At 45.6% G+C, this 23,587-nt stretch overlaps 1 protein-coding gene across 1 annotated transcript; it reads right to left on the bottom strand.

Annotated features, from left to right (window-relative positions):
• Window positions 1–6: 6 nt before the first annotated feature.
• Window positions 7–19,647, bottom strand: LOC129189645 (major histocompatibility complex class I-related gene protein-like). The gene is made up of 7 exons (XM_054791541.1): window positions 19,481–19,647; window positions 15,482–15,748; window positions 14,986–15,264; window positions 3,898–4,206; window positions 3,069–3,170; window positions 2,972–2,989; window positions 7–2,529 (listed from the first exon to the last, which is right to left on the bottom strand). The coding sequence occupies exons 1-7, from the start codon at window positions 19,533–19,535 to the stop codon at window positions 2,480–2,482; spliced, it is 1,080 nt and encodes a 359-aa protein (XP_054647516.1). The 5' UTR covers window positions 19,536–19,647; the 3' UTR covers window positions 7–2,479.
• Window positions 19,648–23,587: the final 3,940 nt, after the last annotated feature.

Raw genomic sequence — 23,587 nt, 5'->3', positions numbered from 1 at the left:
TCAACGTTGGGGGTTTGGAGAAGAGTTTAATTCCAAACCAGGAAGGGAAAAAGTACAACACAAGAAAAAGGGTACAACAAAAGGGGTGTACAACAAAAGGTGACCCGGATGGCACACGGGAAAACGACGAGAAATAAAGGAGCTACCAAAAGGGGTAGAGCCAGGAAACACAAAACACTGCTGAACAAATCACGCAGGAGAAAACGAGCAATGTCCTTACGCTGCCGGAGTAAGCCGGGCAGGGAACAAAATAGCAGGTAGCTAGTATAGGCAACAGTTAATGAGATCACAAGAGCCTGAATCGTGGAGGACTGGCAACGATCTGGCAGCAGGTGTAGAATGCTTGAGACAGATATAGTCCTGCTGCCAATCATCCACAGGTGTTGCCACTCAGCTCCTCAGGGTGGTGTAAATGGTGTACTGCAACGAGAGCACAGCAGAGGGCAGCAACGCAGCACACAGAACACCACAATTTTAGACATAATAAAACATGTTGAGGAACCTCAGATAGGCTTTCATCGTGTTTCATACTTTTAAATATAAAAATAAAAAAATATTTTTTAAATATTGAACATAAGTAAATTCTTTCATCGTAAATTCAGATTTAGGCGCAGTATGACCCCCTAACAAATAGTTCCTCAAAAGCTGGAGTCGGTGCCTTTTGTTGGTCATGGTTGTTACTGTGAAGCTTTTTTTTATTTGGTAATTTGCTGTGTTTAACAAAAACCAGAGTCTTCCGTTGAACGTGACGGCGCTGGAAGCCACGTTTTTATCAGCTTCTTCTGCATTTTAGCCCCAATTAAGTGTCACTTGTTAGCTATTCTACAGCTAGCAGGGACCAGTGTGGCCCGCTGACTCCGGCCCTGAACCACGTCTCACTCCAACTAACATTCACGTAACCCAGCAGAGAATTAGAGGTCAGTACACGTTAGCAGTGCTACCGAGTGCACAAAGCTTCTCTTTTTTAAAAATGTAGTCATTTTCCCTTTGTCAAAACGTGCGTCCCAGGTAACGTATGCTTGGTAGCACAAAACAAGACGTGGGGGGACACTGATAATGCACACTCATCAGGTAGCTTCTGGAATCGTCATGCGTCCCATCCTGTTTGGTCTTGCTACAGCAGCTTCAAATCAGTCAATATTGCAAAGAAACCAACCTGTTTAAAAAGTGGCAGAACATTCTAGAGCAAGCTTTTTAACTCACGGGTCACATCCACCACACCTACTACTGCAACTGCAACTGTCCACCTGGAATTTTTAGTCTTATTTTAGCTGTTAAAGTGTCCTACAATCTGCTGTATGTGCGTGTGTCCCTTTTTTCAGAGCTACTTTAAAAGATCTCTTTTGCATGACTGCATGCTGAAACTGTTATAATGTGTACAAAGACCATCCCCAAAAACAGAATTTAATTTGAAAGGTATTTACTGATAAGACACCCAGAGTGTATATGAACAAAGGATTTGTAATATAAACCAAGAATGATTAAACATTGAATATCAAAAGTATGTGATCGTTCTCCCTTGGTTACTTTCCAGACCACCTCCTCGGCATTTTTCATTGAGCAAAAACACGACAACACAGCAACATCCAAAACCTAATGGTAAAAAAACCCCAAAAGTCTGATAAAATATAACTTTTGCAGCACTTTGTCATAGAAAGCCTTCTTTTCTGTCCCTCTCCGTCACACTGGCTTGCACTGCTCTGTAAACAAACCCCCACTCTGCTTTTGTCAAAGCCTCATCTTCCCTAACCTGCCTCACCAGTCTCTCTAGTCTCAGAAACCACTGCAATTATTTTGATAGTTGGAGACTTACGGTCATTTAAAAGTAGCATTGCAAATCCAATCACCTGCTACGGCTTTTACCTTAAAGGCTTGTTAATCCATGACAAGTACACAATAATGCAAATAAACAAAGAAAATGTATTTGTCTTCAACTGTGCCTCTCGTTACCCCGCAAAAATCAGTTTGAAGCGTAAACACCTTGGAACAAAACGTATTGAAAGGCCAGGAGACATGTGACACAATGTGGTATTCACCCATAAGCAGCTATCTATCGGTTTCAAAAAGAAAGAAGAAATCCTTGTGAATGTGATGACACGAGTCCCAAATGATGACATAGACCATAGACATGGACACAAAGACCAACCTGATTGACTGACAAAATATCATCCACAAATCCGGCAAAAATATTTGATAGAACGTGTTTTCTAAGCCATAAACACCAAAAGAAGACAGTATATAACATGAGGAAATGACATCTCAATGTGTGATTCAACAGTGATGACGTCCCTCAGGGATGGAGACATCGCTCTGCGTTCCAGTGCACAAACCATCCTGGAGGAAGAAGATGACAGCAGCAACAGAAGCACATGAATCCAAGGGGAGATGGTAGATGAACATCATCTTCACACAAAGCCGCAAGAACATCTGGAGGTGTCCGTGTGAGCTAACTCGCTTTGTGCCCGCTGCTGTGTCTCACTCAGATTCCAGCCTTCAGGTTCTCCGAGAGCTTGAAATCACCGTCACCAGCTGTCGGACCACAAAAGTCAGCGTGAGCTGGTGACTGTGTGCATTCATCCCAGAATGTGCATCTTCACTCGTATCACATCTTTGGAGGTGCGACTCCAACATTTATTGTGACTTGGATCAAAAGCATGAAGAAGCAGAATACTGCTCTTCTACTTCCTGACTAGGATGCCTTCTTAGTGAGTCAGCAAACATGAACGTGAACACGGCTGATCCTTATCATGATGCCTCATTTCAAAAGTTGGCTTATGTGACACTTTATACTGGCGTGTCAAATTACACCTGTGGAGGAAAGCACTTTTATTTTCACTCTCTCTCGGTTAAAATAAAGCTAGCATGAAAGTTGTGTAGTGTTTCTATCTCGGGAAGGGGGTAAGGTGTTTGGGTGATGCTTCACCACTGCTGTGTTTATTGCGGCTCAAAGAGAAGAAGATGTTTTACTTACAAGCTGGATCGTATTTGGCTGAAATGAAAGACAAACTCAGTGAAATTCACATCTCACAAACGGCAGACTGCAAAGACGAAACGTTTGTGTCCCTCACCTGGTCTGTCTTTACAACGCCAGACGAGGAAGATGATGGCTGCCAGGATGGCCGCCACAGCGAGGAGCGCCAGCGTGACAGTGATGGCTAAGCTGGAGTTGTCTGTTGGTATGGTAGGGTATGCTTTACTTGTTTGACAATAAGTTACATGAAGGAACACCATGTGGTTAATAAATAGAAAAGAGATAAGCTATAATAAGTAAAGCAAAGACATTGAGAATAAATATATAAATACCGGAGTCCAAATTTGGACTGAATCGCACATGGTACAGTCAGTCTGGATATAAATGATGCAATAACGTATTGGTGATGATAAATGAATGAAATGATTGCTCCTATTGTTGAATTTGGCATCATCTACACACATGGAAAAATGTATGTGTGTGCTAGCAAGGGTGTGTGAATTTAGCATGCTAATATACATTCATGGGAAAAAATGATGTGACCACCCTTGTTTCTTCAGTTTATGGATCCATTTTAATGGCTGGTACAACTAAAGGTACATTTGATTGGACAAATATAATGACAGTAACAAATATAGTTTATGAGAGTTTCATGAAAGAGCTGATATCTCGCAACTTCCATGGTTTTCTTGATAACCAAACTCACTGAAGTTCTTACATGGATAGCTATAGCATTGTACTGCCAAAAATGTAACTCTTTTGAGTTATTTTTGTTGCCGTTGTTACATTTGTCCAAACTAAGGTACCTTTAGTTGTATCAGGCATTAAAATGAACAAGAAAGTGAAGAAACAACATGACTGTATGTTATTATTGTAGAGTGGTGTTATTATGTTCATGCTGCATCGTCAACTTCAACCTTTCTCACCTTCAAGGCTTGCATTGCTCAGGATGCGTTTTCTCTCCAGCTTGGTGACCGTGTCCTCCTTGACGCCAGCCAGCTGAAACACACATTCGTACTTGCCCTCCACATCGGCCGCCACCTCCACTTTCAGGTCCACCGCCATCTGGAAGGTTCCATCGTGGTTGGGGAGGAGCTCTCCGTGCTCGACGTCCTCGTGGAGCTCCTCGCCGTCTTTTCTCCAAAACATGATCGCTCCGTCGGGGTAGAAACCTGTGGCGAAGCAGCTGACCGGCGAGGACGGCGTCTTCTGGAGGAGATACACCTCCGGAAGCTCTGCACAGGAAGTGACGTGACGTGTGAACGGAGGACAACGCTGACAGAAGGTGCGAGAGGAGTCAAGGTGGAGAGAAAAGGAGAGAGAGAAAAGTTTACAGAGCCAGAGTGTAGCTTGTAATGCTAGTAATGTTCATACAGGGGGCGTGCTAACATGGTTACAAAGGTGAAAGTACATCATGTGGTTCTACCTGTTCTCATTAGGACGTTCGCCCCATTGTTCACGTACTTCTTCAAGTAAGAAGGACAAAGCTCAGTGAAGTAATACTTCTTTTTTTTTTTTTTTTTTTTTTTTTTTTTTCCCCCTGTCCTGTCCAGCCTTTAAAGCAGATAGAATTGTATACCTAAATGCCGTCAAGTGCTCAACAGATTTACTCTGCCAGAGAGAAGTGTGATATACACTTCCCCTGTCATACAAAATTTATTCGACCTTGATGCTTGTTATAAAGCAAATTTGGAGCGCCCGGACCGGAGCAGGAGGGGACAGAGAAGAAGAGAAAAGGAAACGGGGGGGGGGGGGGCGAGAGGGGACAAAAACAAAAAAAAGAGAGACAAGAGACAAGGACAACAGCAGCAACAACAACAATTGTGACAGAACAACAGAAACATACCGAACGACATCAGCAAATAAATGTCCGTGACAACTATAAAGACGAACAAGGATAAAGGACAAATCAATATCAACAACCACAATGACAAAGCTGTCAATGACAATCAGACATAATAGCAGTCATGAAATGATGACCTATGACAGTGATCACAATGACAATACTGCATTGAAACAGTCGCACACAATAGCAGTCATGAAATGATGAATTATGATAGTGATCACCATGATAATACCGCATTGAAACAGTCACACATAACTGTAGTAATGAAATGATTATCCATGATAGTGAATAGAATCAAAGTTACTGTAATGCACATCATTGTAAAAAAAAAAAAAATACATATACACACATATATACATACATACACATACATAAATACATATATACGTATATATATATATATATATATATATACACATATATACCGCACATACACACATATATATATATAGTCATACTGCTGAAATCACCGTCGCTGTAATAAAACCAACAACATAATAACACCCTGGATAACTCAGTGAGTAATGTGGGGAAGTACGTATGTACTGTGAGTGTGCATATGTACAGGTATCTCTGTATGTAAGGAAGACTTCATATATATATAAAGGTGCAGGAATGTGTGGGCGTGTGATTGTCACTGAGAGTGCATGAAAGGAAAGGGGCCGCCTTCCACCTCCCAGAGAGCCCCGCCCCAAATAGCAAGGCCGGGCCCCGGCCGCCAGAAGGCCACCAGGCCCATAGGGGCAGGCAGCACAAAGAACAGTGCCCCAAGAGCCAGCCCAGAGAGCCCCCCCCCCCCCGGGAAGACCAGTAAGGGGCCGAAGAGAGGTAATCCCAGCCAAGGACAGGGCGCCAGCGGGCCGGAGGACTGCCAACCCCCGAGACCAGCGAGAGATCACACCCCACAAAGGCAGACGGGTACCGGGGGCCACAAACCGGCAGGCCCAGAGACGCCTCCACAGCCGGAAAGAAGCCCGCCCGCGCCGGAAGCGCCAATTCCCCCCCACCGCCACCCCCCACCCCCAGGGAGCGGAGCCCGGCCCGCCCCGGGCCAACCCCCGCCCGACCCCCGACACAGGGCCGCCCCGCCAAGGGATGCAGGAGGCACACCCTCCACCCACCCGGCGGAGGCACGGGCGGCAGAGATGTATCGCCCAGCACCTGACCCCACGGAGCAAACCCCTGTATGCCCCCCCCCCCCCCCCCCCCCCCCCCAAATAAATAACTAAAATAAATAAATAAATAAAAATACACACACGCACGCACATACACACTCCTACGCACCCACACACACGCACATAAACACTCCTACGCACAAACACACCCCTATGCGCACGCTCATACACACTCTTACTTACTCAAGCGCGCACACACACACACACACACACACACACACACACACACACACACACACACAGTGGTCGACTGCCCGACACCCGGAAGCCCCACCCTATCCCCCGTTGGTAACCCAAGGAGCAGCGGAGCCGGGGACCCCGGGGTCCCAGACATACGATTCAGAACCCAGGGGCGGAGAGCGCAGACCGCCGGGGAGCAGGAAGACACCCGGCCACACCCCCCCAGCGGTAGGACGCCGCCAGCGAGGCAGACAGGGGAGTCAGCGAGGAGGAGAGCGGGAAACCGAGCAGGCAGGCGGGAAAACGGGCGAGCAGCCAGGCGAACCACCACACAGCGCCAACCGAGACCCGCGGGCCAGCAAACCCCGAAGAGAGAGCGGGAGCACCACACCCCAAGCCGCAGGGAGGCCAAGCACCAGCGCCGAGAAGGCGAGACCAGCAGCCGACCAGCCGACGGCCCCCACATACCACCAGAAGCCAGACCAGCCACATGCCACCAGAGCCGACAGCGCACCACCCGCGCACCGGAGCCCCACCCCCGACAAGCCCACAGACAGACCGGGGGAGGCGAGGACACAGACAGCGGCCCGGCAGCGCACAAAGCGCAACGGCGACAGACGCCCAAGCGCCCGGCAGAGCACGACCCCCCCCAGCGAGCCCGGCCCCAGGGCACCCGCCCCCCCACCCCCACCCCGCCACCCAGGCCCACAGTACCCGCAAGCATGACCAAGCCCCAACCCACCAGCTGGCCCGGCGCCCCAGCAGCCGCCACAGCGCAGCAACCACCGGCCGCCGCGACAGCACACGGGCCACCCGAAGCACCAGCACCGCCCCCCGGAGACCGCCGAACCCGCCCCAAGAGCGCAGAGGCGCCCGCGGCACGTGTCAGTCCAGGGGGGGCACCGCAAGCCGCCCCCCCCGGCGCAAGCCCCGGCATCAACAGGCCCCAGAGGGCCACCCCAGGGAAGGGCAGGCGAACCAGACAAGGGCACCCCACAGGCCAGGCCGCCCCGGGCGAGCCACCGCGACGGCCAGGCCCCCGGCCACACCGCCGACCCTGGCGGGCAGACGCCGAGGTGCACGAGGCACCCCAATCCAGCCCGCCCCACCCGTGTATGTGATAAGGTGTGATAGTGTCTATGATGCAATTAAAAAAAATAAATAAATAAATAAAATAAAATAAAAGAGGATGGTGTATCTGTGTGCATGTATATGGAGTGTATGTGGATGATAGCTAATGATGCAATTAAAATCGGGGGACAGCTGCCGCTCGGAGGGCCCCTCACCTGGCCAGCCCCCCCAAACCCTAAGTGTCTACTCTGCGATTAAAATTGGGGGGCAACAGGTCAGTGGCACAGCAGGAGCAAAGGAGCCCCGCAAGGCAGCTCCCCTCCCCAATCACACCCGACCGTAGGCCACCCCCCAATGTCCTATATATATGTGAGGTGGTGCAGTGGCACAGGAAGGACGGGGGCCCCACACCCCAACGCCGCCCAAACCGAGCAGGGGGGGGACCAAGGACACATGACCGACCGGCCGCCCACCACAGCCCAGGCTCGGGCGTGCCGCAGGACACACCACAGGCCCTACCCGGCCCGCCAGGATGCCCAGTCCGGCCCACCCAACCCCCCAGAGGCGATACCCCCAGTGCCCCCCAACACCGGAGCCCCACCGGAGGTAGCGTTCACAGCGCCACCCCCAAACCGCCAAACACCACGGACAAGCCACACGCCCCCAAGGCAGATCCGACCGCCACCAGGACAGCGGGAGCCGCGCCCACGCGCCCCCCGCATACCACCACGGCCGGCAAGGGAGCAACACCACGACGACCACAAGAGCACCGGACCCCACATAGAGCGGAGCACGGCCGCACCCACGAAGCACGCAGGCCAGAGGCGCCAGGGAGGGACAGAGAAGCAAGCACCGCACGACCGGGCCCGCGAGAGGAGCGGCCCCCGCCCGGCGCCCAAGCAGATGCCCCCGCCCGCCCCGCCCACTGCCACGCCACAGACCGGCCACCGCCCCACCCCCCGCCCATCCACCAACACGCCAAGGGGGAAACCCCGGAGGGAGGGAGACAACCGCCGGCCCGGAAGCAAGGACCAGCCCGACACCAGCAGGCAGCAGGGACCGCCCGCCAGCCCCCCGCCAGCCCGACCCCCAAGCCCCCGGCCAAAGCCACCCCCCGACCGCCCCACCCCGGAGCAAGCATCCTCCCGCCGATCCCGGAAAGCACCACGCAGATGGACACCACGCCGCCCGCCCCACCGCGCAACCCGCCCACGGCCCCCACACGCCCCACCCACCGAGCCACAGCGGCCCCGTCCCTGAGGGGAGAAAGCAAGGGATCCCCCCCACCCCAGCACCACGCACCCCCCACCCCGAGCCCAAACCGCACATCCGCGACCCCCACCTCCGCGCCCCCCGTCACCCGGGGGACAGCCACAGGCGCCGGAGGATAACAGGCAGCTCCCACCTATCACACATACACCACACACATAAATCAGCGAAATAAAATAAAATAAAATAATTTTTAAAAAAAATAAAATAAAAATAAATAAATAAAAAGGGGCAACCCAAACCACCCTCCCACCCAGGGGAGATGGCTCCGCGGGGGCAGCTGGGCTCAGGCACCCGCGCCCCCACCAGGGGGAGAGGCCGGCCCCCACACCCCACACCGGACGGCCCCACGCGGCAGCCGAGCAGGAGGGCCCAGGGCAGTCCCCGCCCCACCCCCAGAGGCAGAGGAGGCGAGGGAGAGCCAGCGCCACCAGCCGCACACGGGCCCCCCCAGCAGCAGTAGGCGCCCGGCACCAGCAGGATGCAGCACCCCATCCACCCACCACCCCGGAGGCCAACCAACGCCGCCCCCTGGGCGACCCCCCCGCCCCCGCCCCCGCCCCATCACCCAACCCGGACCCCTCCCCACCCCCACCCACCAGCCCCCCCAGGCAGGCAGCCCAGCAAAGAAGACCCGGGACACCAAGCCCGCCACCGCCCGCCCCCGAGGTACCAGGCCCACCCAGCGACCAGGACCACACCCCACGCCAGATGAACGAGACCCCCAGGGGCAGAGACAGATGCCCTCACCCCCCTGAGAGTCAGGTCAGGGAATTAATTATTGGTGCCCATATAGACTGAAATTCTGACATTTGTTCTTTAGATTCAGCAGACATTCTCTCCATAGCTATATGATCTAACAAAAGATTTTTGTAAAGAGCTATGTTCAGTTTCTTCCTTGATTTCCAATTGATGAGAATGGTTTTCTTGGCGATGCTTAATGCAGTGATGAGAAGCTGTGTTTGATTTGTTTCTACATCAATTGTGGAGAGATCGCCCAGCAGGCATAGTAAAGGAGAGGTAGGAATGGAGAACCCAAGTGCCAAAGATAGGTACTCACACACTCCGTGCCAAAAAATTTTAATGGGAGCACAGGTCCACATGGAGTGTAAGTAGTCATCTATTCTATGGTCTGAGCAGTGTGTACAGATGTTAGAGTCAGTTAAGCCCATTCTAAACATTCTATGTCCTGTATAGTGTACTCTATGAAGGATTTTAAACTGAATCAGCTGTAGGTTGGGATTATTGATTAACCGGGAAGCATTAAGACATATTTGCTTCCAGAATTCAGGGTCACAGCTTGTAGATAAATCTGAGCTCCATTTGGAGATTGGTACTCCAATTGTGTTGTCATTTTTTGAAAGTAGAATATATAATTTAGATAATGTTTTAGGGGCAGATATTTTTAAAAATTGGTCAATAGTGGTATTGCTTTCCCATGATATGGTCCTGAAACTTGCTTTAATTATGGATTTAATTTGTATGTATTCAATAAATTTGTTATGATTTATTCCATACTGTGTAACAAGGTCGTTAAATGAGATAAAGTTGTTTCCTATAATTATATTTTTCATACAACTTATTCCTTTTTCGTGCCATGTTGGGAAATTTAATGGTTTCTTTTTAAGCAAGATGTCAGGATTATTCCAAACGGGAGTGTATTGGCAAGGAGTGAGCGAGAATTTTGTTATTTTTAAAAATTCCCACCAAGCTGTCAGAGTGTTGCTTATATTTATACTTTTAAAACAATTATTTTTTCGGAGGATTTGGCTAATGAAGGGCAGGTTACAAATTGGGATTTCGTGGCTAAGTGATTGTTCTATGTCTAGCCATAAATAATCCAATGGGTTAGGGTTGATCCATTTTAAGATATACTGTAACCTGTTTGCAAGGAAGTAGTTGGAGAAGTTTGGGAGTTCTAAGCCCCCATATTCTTTAGATTTTTGTAATGTTTTGAGACTTATTCGTGCTGGCTTATTTTTCCAAAGAAATTTATTTATATATGAGTCTAATGACTTGAACCAAATTATAGATGGTTTAGTGGGGATCATGGAAAATAGATAATTAACCTTGGGTAAAATCATCATTTTCACGGTGGATACTCTGCCTGTAAGTGAGATGGGCAAGGTTCTCCAACGTGCAAGATCATCTTCTATTGACTTCAATAGTGGAGTATAATTCAAGCGGATCAGGTCTGACAGGTTGGAGGAAATGTTAATACCCAAATACTTAATGTTCCCTGAACACAGTGGTATAGAGGGGGTGCTCTGGAAACCAAAGTTAATGGGCAGTACTGTGGATTTAGACCAGTTAATGGAGTAATCTGAGAAGGTGCTATAATTGTTAATGAGTGAGATAGATTCGTGAAGTGAAGAATGTGAATTATCCAGGAAGAGTAATACATCATCAGCATAAAGGCTTATCTTATGATGAACATTTGTGGTGTGGATCCCTTTAATATTTATATGTTGTCGAATTGCAGCTGCAAGAGGTTCGATAAAGATAGCAAATAGTGAGGGAGAGAGTGGACACCCTTGCCTAGTACCTCTTTGTAAAGTAAATTCTGGAGAGATGTGATTGTTGGTCCGAACAGAGGCCTTCGGGGTGTTGTATAGTATTTTAATCCATGTTCTGAATGAGTCTCCAAAGCCAAATTTATGTAGTGTTGCAAAGAGAAATTTCCAGTTTACTCTGTCAAATGCTTTTTCAGCATCCAATGAGACAATTGTGGTTTCTAAATTATGGATGATAGAGTAATCAATCAGATTGATTAGACGGCGTACATTGCTAGTTGAGTTTCTCCCCTTAATAAATCCTGATTGATCAGGGTGTATTATATGAGGGGTAACTTTTTCCAGCCTTATAGCTAACGCTTTGCATATTATTTTAAGATCTGCATTAATCAGTGAAATTGGACGATAACTGGAAGGTAGTGTTGGGTCCTTATCCGGTTTCAGCAGGAGACTGATTGTAGCTGAGTTCATGGTTGGAGGCAAGCATGAACTGTCTTTAATTTCCAAAACCATTCTAAGAAATATTGGAGATAGTAATGGCCAGAATGTTTTATAAAACTCGGCAGGGAAACAGTCAGGTCCTGGTGCTTTATTATTCGGCAACCGGTGTAGAGCGTTATGGAGTTCTATTAATGAAATGGGTACATCTAAGTTGGTCACCTGTTCGTCATTTAATTTTGGTAATTCTATGTTGTTGAGAAATGTTTTGATATCTGGGAGAGATGGTTTAATCTGAGGTGTATATAGATTTTTATAAAAGCTCCTAAAGACAGAATTAATTTCTTCCGGGAGGTGAGTGATGTGACCTCCTGAGTTTCTAATGGAGGAGATAGAGCTTTTTTCTTTATTGACTTTTAGCTGGTTAGCTAAGTATTTTCCGTGTTTATTGCCATGCTCAAACTTTTCCAAACGTAGTCTCTGCAGTTGGAACTGAATTTTCTTGTCAGTAATTTCTTTTAAGTCTAGTTTCAGTTTCCTTAGGTTACTTAGGATATGCTCATCCTTTGAGTCAGCATGAGCGGTTTCGAGGAGTTGGATTTTTTTCTCCAACTCTGATTCTAGTAATCTCTCTTTCTTTTTCTTATATGATGAATATGAAATGGTTTTTCCGCGCATTACTGCTTTTGCTGCCTCCCACAGAATACTAGCCGAAACACCGGGTTGGTCATTGAAGTCTAAAAACATTGTCCACTCTCTTTCAAAGTATTTTAGGAAGTCTGAGTCTTTTAGTAATGATGTATTTAATCTCCAGCATCTAGTAGGAGTGCTCATTGTTTGGTTAGTGAGAAAAAGAGAGACTGGGGCGTGGTCACTAATGGTGATAGGGTGTATGTGAATGTTTGAGATGTCTGATATGACTGAGTTGCTTGTCAAAAAGTAGTCAATACGAGAGTAGGTGTGGTGCACTGGTGAGAAATAGGTATATTCCCTGTGAGTAGGGTGATAAGAGCGCCAAGCATCACAAAGACCAAAATCATTCATGTATTTCTTCAGTATCGATGTTGATTGAGACTCACGATGTCTCCCAGCTGGGCTAGACCTGTCCACTTCTGGGTTAAATACTAAGTTGAGGTCCCCTCCCAAGATCATATTTGTATCCAAATGTGCAGAGAGAGAAGAAAAGAAGGCATGAAAGAAGGAGGGGTCGTCAACATTCGGACCATATATGTTGGCAATGCAGAAATGTACATTATCAACAGATATGTTCATAATTATATATCTCCCTTCTGTGTCTGTAATAGTGTTGTGGAGTGTAAAATTCACCCTCCTGTTAATTAAAATAGCTACCCCTCTCTGTTTGGAGTTGTAACTTGCTAAATATGTGTGTGGGAACTGTGGTGAGTGAAGTGTATGGACAGCTGACTTGGACATGTGAGTCTCTTGTAATAAGACAATGTCTGCTTGGGTGTTCTTCAAATGATTAAAAATTTTTTGTCTTTTTTCTATCGACCCAACTCCCCTGACATTCCAAGTGACAAACTGCAGTGAGTTCATCCTACACTAGCTTTTGGTGATGTGTGTGTAAACAAGATCAAATGCAAAGTATGTGTACCTGGAAGTAAAATTAATGGGAGTATATACAGTACATAATGTATGCTTAATTTGTACATAGGCAAAGTGTAACATAGTAATCCTGAATGAACTAAGACAACTAAAGTGAGGACGTGATGTGGGTTTATGCATAAGTGAGATGAGCGTGCTTGTGAGTAGTTGTGATATCCGTATCAATAGTGGAATATGATGTGTATGTGTAGAAGAATGCGTGCACGTGTGTGTATTTGTGTGAATAGCTTGAATTTGGTTGGGATTGGACTTTGAGGGTGTATGATGTCACTGTGAGGAGATGCTGATGAAGGAGACAGCTGGCAGACAAGAGGATATGTGACAATATGAGGAGGGGAGAAAACGTGAGACAGAGGGGGGAATAGAAGAGGAAGAAATAGAAGAAGAAAAAAAAGGACAAAAAAAGAAGAAAGGCTGTGCATTTATACAGTGGGATAGAGAGAGAAAAAAAAACGGGGGGGAGGGGTAAAGTGGAAGCAGACAGTAACATTGTAAACGCTACAAGTGTGCGCGCTGCGAGATAGAAAGAAAAGTTACCTGTTTGAGATAGATCATTAGTTACCATATCAATACAGCCACGGTGTTACTTCCCGGTCGCGGTAAAGTTGTCCATTAACGAAGAGTTTATCCACCGTGATGACAGCTCGGCATCCCTCGTTGATGAACTTCCTCCGAACAGGGAATAGGCGTCGGCGCCTGTCGAGGATTTCTCGGGGGAATTGATCGTTGACGCTGAAGTCCGTCCCCTTCAGCTCCCGACCTCGGCCCTTCACCTGTTCCTTCTGCTTGAAATGTTCAAATTTCGCCACGATGGGTCTCGGCCTACGGTTCTCTGGCTTCTTGGCTCCCAAGCGGTGAACGCGGTGAAAAGTGATGTTTTGGATGGCGTCCGCTGGGAGTTTGAGTTGTTGCGCCATGAAGGCCCTCACCGCTTCTTCCGGGTCCTCCTCAGATTTTTCGGGAATTCCCGCGAAGACCAGATTGTCCCTCATGCTCCGGGCCTGGAGGTCTAGAATCGTCTCCTTCATGGTCTTGTTTTCCTGGACGAGTTGTGAAACTCCGTCGGTGAGGGACTTCACCGACTCGCGGAGGGTGGCGTTCTCCGTAACCAAGGAGACGATCTGGTTTTGGCTGAATTCCAGAGATTCACGGATGGCCTGGAATTCTTTGTGAAGTACCTCGACGAGAGCGAGGCGGCCGTCCAGGCAAATCAGCCTCTTGTCGATGGACTCAAGGATGTCTTTGATGTCAGTGCCTGGCGGAGATATTCCTCCAGGTGAGTCTTCTGGACGGCTCCGTTTGGGGTTTGGTGTCTTCGGTGATTTTCCCATAACTACACGTTCGAAGCACCCGTCGATGTACTCCTCCAGATCTTCCAGTTTGGGTTGGTTAGGCGTCTAAGGTGTTTAATTTGCTGGTTTTGTGTCGAGATACTTTGCGGATGTTTTAATAGTTGATTTTTGTCTTTTTTTTTTCCGAGCGCTATGTTCCGCTTGTCTGTATTCCGCGCGTCACGCACACTCTCGCGAGATTACAGCATCACGTCACGTCACCATCCACGGAACACCTCCCCTGATGTTTTCCCAAACATCTCCTCGCCGTCTTTTCTCCAAAACATGATCGCTCTGTCGGGGTAGAAACCTGTGGCGAAGCAGCTGACCGGCGAGGACGGCGTCTTCTGGAGGAGATACACCTCCGGAAGCTCTGCACAGGAAGTGACGTGACGTGTGAACGGAGGACAACGCTGACAGAAGGTGCGAGAGGAGTCAAGGTGGAGAGAAAAGGAGAGAGAGAAAAGTTTACAGAGCCAGAGTGTAGCTTGTAATGCTAGTAATGTTCATACAGGGGGCGTGCTAACATGGTTACAAAGGTGAAAGTACATCATTGTGGTTCTACCTGTTCTCATTAGGACGTTCGCCCCATTGTTCACGTACTTCTTCAAGTAAGAAGGACAAAGCTCAGTGAAGTAATACTTCTTATGTTCTATCCAAGTTTTGTCATGGTCCCACTTGTGTTTGGTGGGAACAGCTTGTGGTTTTGCTGCAGTCCAAGTCCATGTCTTCATGTCCAATGATATTAAGTCTTCCCCATCATAACTGTACTGCTCCCAACCATCAACCGCATCAGTCTCATTATTCCATTCACAGCCTGACATCCTCTGGTAAATGTGAACACCTGCGAGAATGACACAAGGCAGAGTGAAACCTCATCACCATCACACACACGCACATGCACACAACTCTCTTTCTAAGTGTCAGTCGTGCTTTTTGGTAGGTCATTATGGGATGGACAGAGAAGGTATCCGTGCAGTAATGTGGGTGTATACTACAGTATAAAATGTGTACGAGTACATCAAATATATTTTAACAGTAGGACGTTCAACATAACAAACCTCCAGTTTGGTTGAAGCGCTTCTTCATGTTTTCAATGTTGACTTTGCTTATCTGTTCATTACCAACATTGATCTCTGTCTCTGTCTGCCAGTACCGTGGATCCTCTGCTGTGATTTTGTTCATCCAGGCCTGTTTGGGTTCTGATTTCCTGCTGTTGCTGTCATAGTGAGAAATCTGAACTTCATCAACATAACCAACCTCCACAAACTCTGGGAAGTTTGGAACTTGAGAGGATGTAGTCCTGAAATACTTCACCGAATGAATCACTGAAAGAAAAAAAAAACACACAAAAAGAACATTTTATGATTGTTTCATGTTCAACAATTCATATGTGAAATGATCGTGTCTTCTTTTAAACTTGAAGAGTCGTCACAGTAAAGAGTCAATAAGAGACAATAACACAGTTTGTCTTTTATGGACATTTGATACATTTTATATTAACAGTACTTGAAGACAACAGACACTAATAACTTGACTTTCATGTCATTTTACAACTGTAACTGGCAAAGACATAAACCACATTATTGCTACCAGAGTCGTAAAAGTAGTAAAGGAGCACTTTTGGTGTAGTTTTCCAGATTTTAAAAATGGTTAGTGTCAGAAAAGCATGCGTCTGTGTAGGCTCTCAGTCGTACAGGAGTTGTCCATCGAGGAAAAGGCTTCTTGAGACGTCATCTGTACTTCTGTGTAGAAGGTGTCGGACGTTTCGCTCCTCATCCGAAGAGCTTCGTCAGCAAACTAATAGCTAACTAATAGCTACCAGCACTTATTAGTTTGCTGACGAAGCTCTTCGGATGAGGAGCGAAACGTCCGACACCTTCTACACAGAAGTACAGATGACGTCTCAAGAAGCCTTTTCCTCGGTCAGAAAAGCATGTTTTATGTTTTCGTGCGGCAAAGACTTTGCTTATCACGGAAGCACTTAGCCTCCACAATAATCACCATCTAAAACGCGATGCGGTGAGCACGGCGCTAACATTAGCAAATGCTGTCGTCAGCCCACACTTGACCAGATCACGGCTTCCAGAGCCAAGATAAGTCAGCCCACGTCTAACAAATGAACACAATTGAGGGAGAAATGTTTAAGACATGGAAAGTGTCTTGAGTTTACGAAGAGTCCTTTTAAAAGGTTGAATATCCGACAACTTGAATGATTGAATGAAAGCCATGTGGATGTTGCCAAAATGATGCAAAGATAAGAGTAAGGGCCTACCCCAAAAATGTGCATTTTTTTCCAATCCAATCCAATCCACTTTATTTCTACAGCACATTTTATAAACACTGCTTCCAAAGTGCTGCAGAGACTAGTAAAACCATAAATAATAAGTAAAAGTACAAATTACTACAGTAAAAACTAAAAGATCAAATAAAAACAAAAGACACTTAGAACAGTAAAATATTTGAAACAAGAAGTAAAAACAATGAAAGCAATAAATACAAGAAGTAGGTATAAAATAAAAACTAACAAATAAAACTAATTAAAACCTAAAAAAAATATAAAAATAAAAAAGAATAAAAGCCACAGAGGACCACACATTCACGCCGAGTTAAAAGAATAAAAGCGGGTCTTAAGTCTCGTCTTGGGCACCACCAGTGTTTTTTCAAGGAGGAAAAAGATCTTAAGCTTTTATACGCATGTTGACAACTTTTAGCATATCTGTATGAGGAATTAAATTATGGAATGAGCAGAATAAGCAACAAGTTTGCTTACCGGCCTCGGATCGGAGTGGACGACGCAGTGATCTACCTGCTGCACAGATCACTGCTACACCTGGAGGACAGCGGGAGCGCTGTGAGGGTCATGTTTTTTGACTTCTCCAGTGCCTTTAACACCATCCAGCCGTCACTACTCAGAGTGAAGATGGAGAGTGTGGGAGTAGACCAACACCTGACTGCATGGGTTATAGACTACCTCACCAACAGACCACAGTATGTGAGGCTCCGTCACTGTGTGTCTGACATGGTACTCTGCAGCACAGGTGCCCCTCAGGGTACGGTGCTCTCCCCTTTCCTCTTCACCCTCTACACCTCGGACTTCACACACAACTCCCCACAGTGTCACATCCAGAAGTTCTCCGACGACACAGCCATTGTTGGTTGTGTTTCGGAGGGGAATGATCTGGAATAGAGGACGGTCATCAGGGACTTTGTCAGCTGGAGTGAGCTTAACCAGCTGCAGCTCAACACCAGCAAGACAAAGGAGATGATCATTAACTTCCAGAGGAAAACATCTCACTTTACACCGGTGAACATCCAGGGAGCGGACATAGAGTTGGTAGACAGCTACAAATTCCTGGGTGTTCACCTTAACAACAAGCTGGACTGGTCCGTCAACACCCACGCCCTCTACAAGAAGGGCCAGAGTCGCCTTCACCTGCTGAGGAGACTGAGGTCCTTTGGTGTGTGCAGGACTCTTTTACGGACCTTTTATGACTCTGTGGTGGCCTCAGCCATCTTCTATGCTGTGGGCTGCTGGAGAGGGGGCAGCACGGACAGGGACAGGAGCAGGATAAATAGACTGATCAGGCGAGCTAGCTCTGTCCTGGACGGTCCTCTGGACTCCGTGGAGGAAGTGGGGGAGAGAAGGATGTTGGCTAAGCTGACATCCATCATGGACAACACCTCTCACCCGCTACATGACACTGTTGTTTCCCTGAGCAGCTCCTTCAGCACCAGACTGTTACACCCACGGTGTAAGAAGGAGAGGTTCCGCAGGTCCTTCATACCGACCGCTGTCAGGCTCTACAACACCTGCACCACCTGAACCATGTTGTAGACACTATGCTTTTCTTTACACTGTTCTCTTTACTTGTCTTGCTGCTGTAACAAGTAAATTTCCCCGCTGTGGGATAAATAAAGTACATACATACATACATACAAACTATGTATTAATATGAGCCAGTAAGAAACGGTACAAGTAGATCGTCTTTAAGTAGTATAAGCTTTTTTAATTCCTACTCCTTTTGGACATGTTGAACTACTTGTATACATATCGTGGTGCTGGTAAATACTTTAACATGGTCTAAATCAGGGGTAGGGAACCTACGGCTCGGGAGCCAGATGTGGCTCTTTTGATGACTGCATCTGGCTCTCAGACATTTCTTAACACCGTAAAATGTGTTTATTTTAATTTGTTTTCCTGACATTTTAAAGAAAAAAATATGCATTCTAATGCATTTTAATTCATCCGTTTGATGTTCTAGCACGATGTCAGCTGTCCTTCCCATGTTTTCCGTGTCAGACACCAAAACTTGATTATTATTGGGGTCGTCCGTCCTTTAATCAAATAGTCAGCTAGCTAATTGTGCAGAGACAACCCTTTTGACGAAAGAGGAAAAGAAAGAAAGATACGGAGTAGGGCGCATGCAGCACCAGAAGTCGCATTAATGGTATAAAGTAATTTATTTATTATTGGTTAGCTTCAATATAACAACGTTATTAAAAAGTATACATTTAGAGACTTATTATATTCTAAAGTTGTTGGTCTTCCTTAAATATACACACATTTGGTTGTATTCGGTGTTAAAAAATATTTATGATATGGCTCTCACGGAAATACATTTTAAAATATGTGGCTTTCATGGCTCTCTTTGCCAAAAAGGTTCCCGACCCCTGGTCTAAATAAACCTTGATTGTGTCCGTGACATTTTTTTATACTGCCATTTAAAAGTGAAACCAAAGTTTCAGGAAATGCTCCTGAAAATAGACTCACACTCTTGTGGAAAAAATCATCTTAAATAATAAGGTTGATGCATTTCCGTGTAAGTAAAGATTGTAAAAGTGACGCAACGTGAACAACTTTGACTCATTAAATGTTGGAGCAACAAATGAAGCGGTTGAGCACAAATGAAAACGAAAGCATTTCAAAAATAAACAGCGTCAGTCATGATATCAAGTCATCAGACAGTGTCAAAAAGGTGTCAACATATTTTGAATAAAGTAGCATAAATAGGATTTTGGAATGACGTCTATAAACTTGTAAAGAAAAGTGGACTTACCAGGCGCCACGCTGTGTATTTGCACAGCCAGGAGAAAGAATAAAAACAAGTTCATGATTAGCTGTCACTAGTTTTAATCCCTCAGAGGAAGACAAAATGACAAAATCTAGTTTGACGAGCAAACTTGAAATGGACGCTGAACTTGAGACCAGAATATATAAACCTTCACCTGAGCCAACGAGGATTCAGCCTACCTCTGACGTCACCTATCACTTGGTAAGCGTCTCCGCTATACTGTACTGGAGTTAGAAAGCTCCATATGGTTCATTTGAACATAATAGGAGACTGTTTGTCAGGTGTAGCGTGTGTTGTGTTGTTGTTCGTGGTGATAAAATGGAGTTATGTAGCAAATGAAAAGTAGCAGCAACTTTTTTCTTCCCGCTCAGCAATCAGGAAGTGTCACAAAAGAGCACGAAAGCGCAGGGTGGATTTCTGGGAAATCACGTGACCCCTCTCTAGCTCTCTTGCTCATTTACGTCAACAACAGAACTCCTCTACTGCAAGTACCAAATGATTATTAAGAAAAGTCCTATCATCATTACAGGAACCAAATCAAGATATAGGTGAAATTGTCATAAAATAAAAAATAAAAAAAAAAAAAAAACAAAAGAAAGAAAATTATAATGAATTACTTTTTTAAAGGTAAATGGCTCAACACTGGATACCAATACGATACTGAAACATTGTATATCGGCCGATACCAATACCAACCTTCTTTTCTCCTTTTTCATTATAGTAATTTGTCTGCATGTGCTTTCCTTTATATAGACATTAAAAAACACTATGTTCAAAGTGTGCAACAAATTACAATGGGATACTTCACACTCAATTTGATATTTACCTCAAAAAAGAGTTGCAATGTTGTCCATAACTTCAATCATTATAACTTGACACACAAATAATAGCATATCCTCTTGAAAATGCACACAGTGCTGACCTAAATCTACAATGTTTGTCCTCCTGCGCTCAACTCAGCAATCGTTTCTTCACTGTATTAAAAGGGTAAGCGTTTTTATTTCCTTTCCTGCGGTGCAGACAGAACACCATGTAATTGGATACGTGTGCGAGCAGATAGCGGCTGTTGATCAATACAAATGACTGCGGGCTTGTTTCGCCTCTCGCTGATATTTTGTAGCCTTCACGGCCGGTTTTCCAAACGATTCAAACGCTCATTGCGCCTGTCAGGCCTTGACGCGCTCCGGTGGCGACGTGCTAATGCATTAAAAATAGTTTTACTTTTGCTTAAGATGTTATTTGTCTCAACGGGCCCTGCTGCACTTCACTGTGTTAGATGCAGCGCACTGACAAGGCCTGCACTCCACATTCAAATGGAAATACATTTCTAGCAGTTGCTCTGCACGCATGTGGGGCTTCTTGACAGGAAGGGAAAGGATAAATAATTATACAGTCATGCAAAAAATGATGAGACCACCCTTGTTTCTTCAGTTTCTTGTTCATTTTAATGCCTGACACAACTAAAGCTACATTTGTTGGACAAATACAACAATGACAACAAAAATAGCTCATAAGAGTTAAGCTTTTGGGCAGTACAATGCTGTAGCTATTCATGTAAGAACTGAAGTGATTTTGGTTCTTATCAAGGAAACCATGGAAGTTGCTAGATATCAGCTCTTAAATGAAACTCTTACGAGCTATATTTGTTACCATCATTATATTTGTCCAATCAAATGTACCTTTAGTTGTACCAGCCATTAAAATGGATCCATAAACTGAAGAAACAAGGGTGGTCTAATCATTTTTTCCCATGAATGTATATTAGCATGCTAAATTCACACACCCTTGCTAGCACACACATACATTTGATAAAATGAATATATTGATTTTTTGCCACTATATTTCTGCAACTGTTGCATCACTGTTATGTTTGATAGGGTTAGCCTAAGATGAAAGTTGGCAGACATCTTTGGAAGAAGCCATGAGAAGTTGAGACGTCTCCCTTATCCCGACGGCCGCCTGAAATTGTATCCTTTTGCTTCAAGTCAATGACAGTGTAAAATAAATCAAAGCGTGTGAATCTGAAATTGACAGATGCTTGGTGAGCTTTGTTTTGACAATGAAATGGCTTCGTGCTAACAGAAGCTGTTGGGACGTTTTGACAGTCAGTATATTTACATGCACTAAAAAACATGAATTCGGTTCATTAGATTCTGTTCCACTTTTTAAGGTAGACTATGGAACCCAAGGGGGCAGCATGAGGGTGATCCCGGACTCACCAAGTTTCTGTCAATATCAGATTCACCGTCTTAGATTGACTTCGCAGTGTGGTCGACTGAAGCGAAAATGTAAAGTCTTGAGTAGCCCTCTCATGAAGGGAGAACTACTTAGGGAATTAGTGCCCTCCCTCCTCTTGCATCGACCAACTGATATAGTCCCTGTCCCACTCAGATCAAAATGGGGGGTCACCTTTGACCTCCCCGTTTGGCTTGGGTTCCCACGGCATGCATCCTGGTTCATAGTTCTTCGGATCTGGGGTTTCCCGCTAGTAAATACTGTCTTACTTCCTCCAACTCTGATCTCCAATGAATAAACTAACTTTCTATTCTCTGTGCCTGGCCTTGTGAGATCCCTAACTTATATGACCTTTGGGTTAGCATTTTCTCGAGCAGGCAAAGCCAAATTTCCGAATAGATACTATTGTACTTGCTACGACCCGGCCCCTAAGGGTCATACAGTACCCTACAAGAGTACTATGTAATAATGACAAAATATACTGTACAGTCGTCCCTCTCCACTCAAGAACGCGAGGGCGTCTCCTTTGAAGTGCCTATTTGGCTTGGGTTCCCTCTAGCGCCCTCTAGACACGAAAAAGCAACCCATAGTGTCACCTTGACACTCCTATTAGCCAATATACAGTAGTAGACATTATTAGAGAAAATAAGCCATATAAGACAGAATATAGACTGAAACATGTTAGCATTGGGAGAGTTCCTTGTTCCTTTTTTAACTTCTCTCTTACTGTACAGCACTTCCTGTGGTGGCTACTGTAACATTAATGGCACCTAGTGGCCAGTGTAGAATACAGTAATCCCTCATTTATCACGGTTAATTGGTTCCAGACCCAAGCGTGAGAAGTGTATTTCCTCAAAATGGGATTACTGGAATATTTTTGTAGTTGGAGGATAGAAATCCGGTTTACGACCTCCTAAATACGGGTTTTAACATCATTAGAGTCCTCTAGACATGAAATAACACCCCTGCAGTCACCTTTACACTCCTATTACCCAATATAGTAGACATAATCAAAGAAAATAAGACGTCAAGACGTAATATAGACTCACACATGTTAGCATTGGGAGAGTCACATTATCATCTGCGCGACTTCCTGTTGTGGCTATTGTAACATGCAACAATATAATATTACTGACACCTTATTACTGACCAGTGTAGAATATTACATATCATCACAACGTGTTTGGATGCGTCTTCTCAATGCCTTACATTTGTAGTATAATGCATTTGAATTTTTTATGCTTGAAAATTCTTAATTTAGGCCAAAAATATGTCAAATTTGCTGGAATTTGCATTTTATTGGACTAATAATCGGATTTTTTCAGCCACAAAAAAGCAATGATTTATGAATGAATATATTTTTGAAATAACTTGATAGGACAATCTTCCAGTATTAAGGTGTAGTTAGTGTTACCCCCCAGTCCTCCACCATATTAGCCAATGGGCACTGATTGGCAATTCTGTGCCTTCACAGTTGACGCCCTGGTAAAAAAAACAAAACAAAAAAAACACGATATGAGTCCCCTGCTGGCTGTCAGAGGGTCAAAATATCCTGCAACAAAAAGGGCGAACGTCGGCCGGTTTAAGCTTGTAAACTTTTCACAATGTCACAACCCGACCTGATCGTGTCTGCTGGTGGAAAGTGTGCCAATAAAGTTGAAACCCGGCCTCGTCTTGCTCTTTTGAACGACGAAGTCGTATATTTGCCATTCTGCAGGAGTCTGTGAGATATTTACTAGCATGTGTGGAAATTACACGGAATGTATAAGATGGAAATGCTCGGCGCTCGGAGCGTCGCATGTAAAAAGTTAATGGAGCTTGCCGAGCTGGGGGGGAGGAAAATATACATTTTAATAG

Source organism: Dunckerocampus dactyliophorus, chromosome 11, assembly GCF_027744805.1.
Source record: "Dunckerocampus dactyliophorus isolate RoL2022-P2 chromosome 11, RoL_Ddac_1.1, whole genome shotgun sequence".
Lineage (NCBI taxonomy): Eukaryota > Metazoa > Chordata > Actinopteri > Syngnathiformes > Syngnathidae > Dunckerocampus > Dunckerocampus dactyliophorus.
This window is presented reverse-complemented; position numbering and strand designations above follow the sequence as displayed.

Excerpts from the sequence above, each read along its gene's own strand:
- LOC129189645 (XM_054791541.1), bottom strand. The coding sequence starts at position 19,535 with ATGAACTTGTTTTTATTCTTTCTCCTGGCTGTGCAAATACACAGCGTG. Across the intron at positions 15,265-15,481 it reads GCGCTTCAACCAAACTGGAG|GTGTTCACATTTACCAGAGG; the intron begins GTTTGTTATGTT and ends TCATTCTCGCAG. Across the intron at positions 3,171-3,897 it reads GAGCAATGCAAGCCTTGAAG|ACAACTCCAGCTTAGCCATC; the intron begins GTGAGAAAGGTT and ends CCATACCAACAG.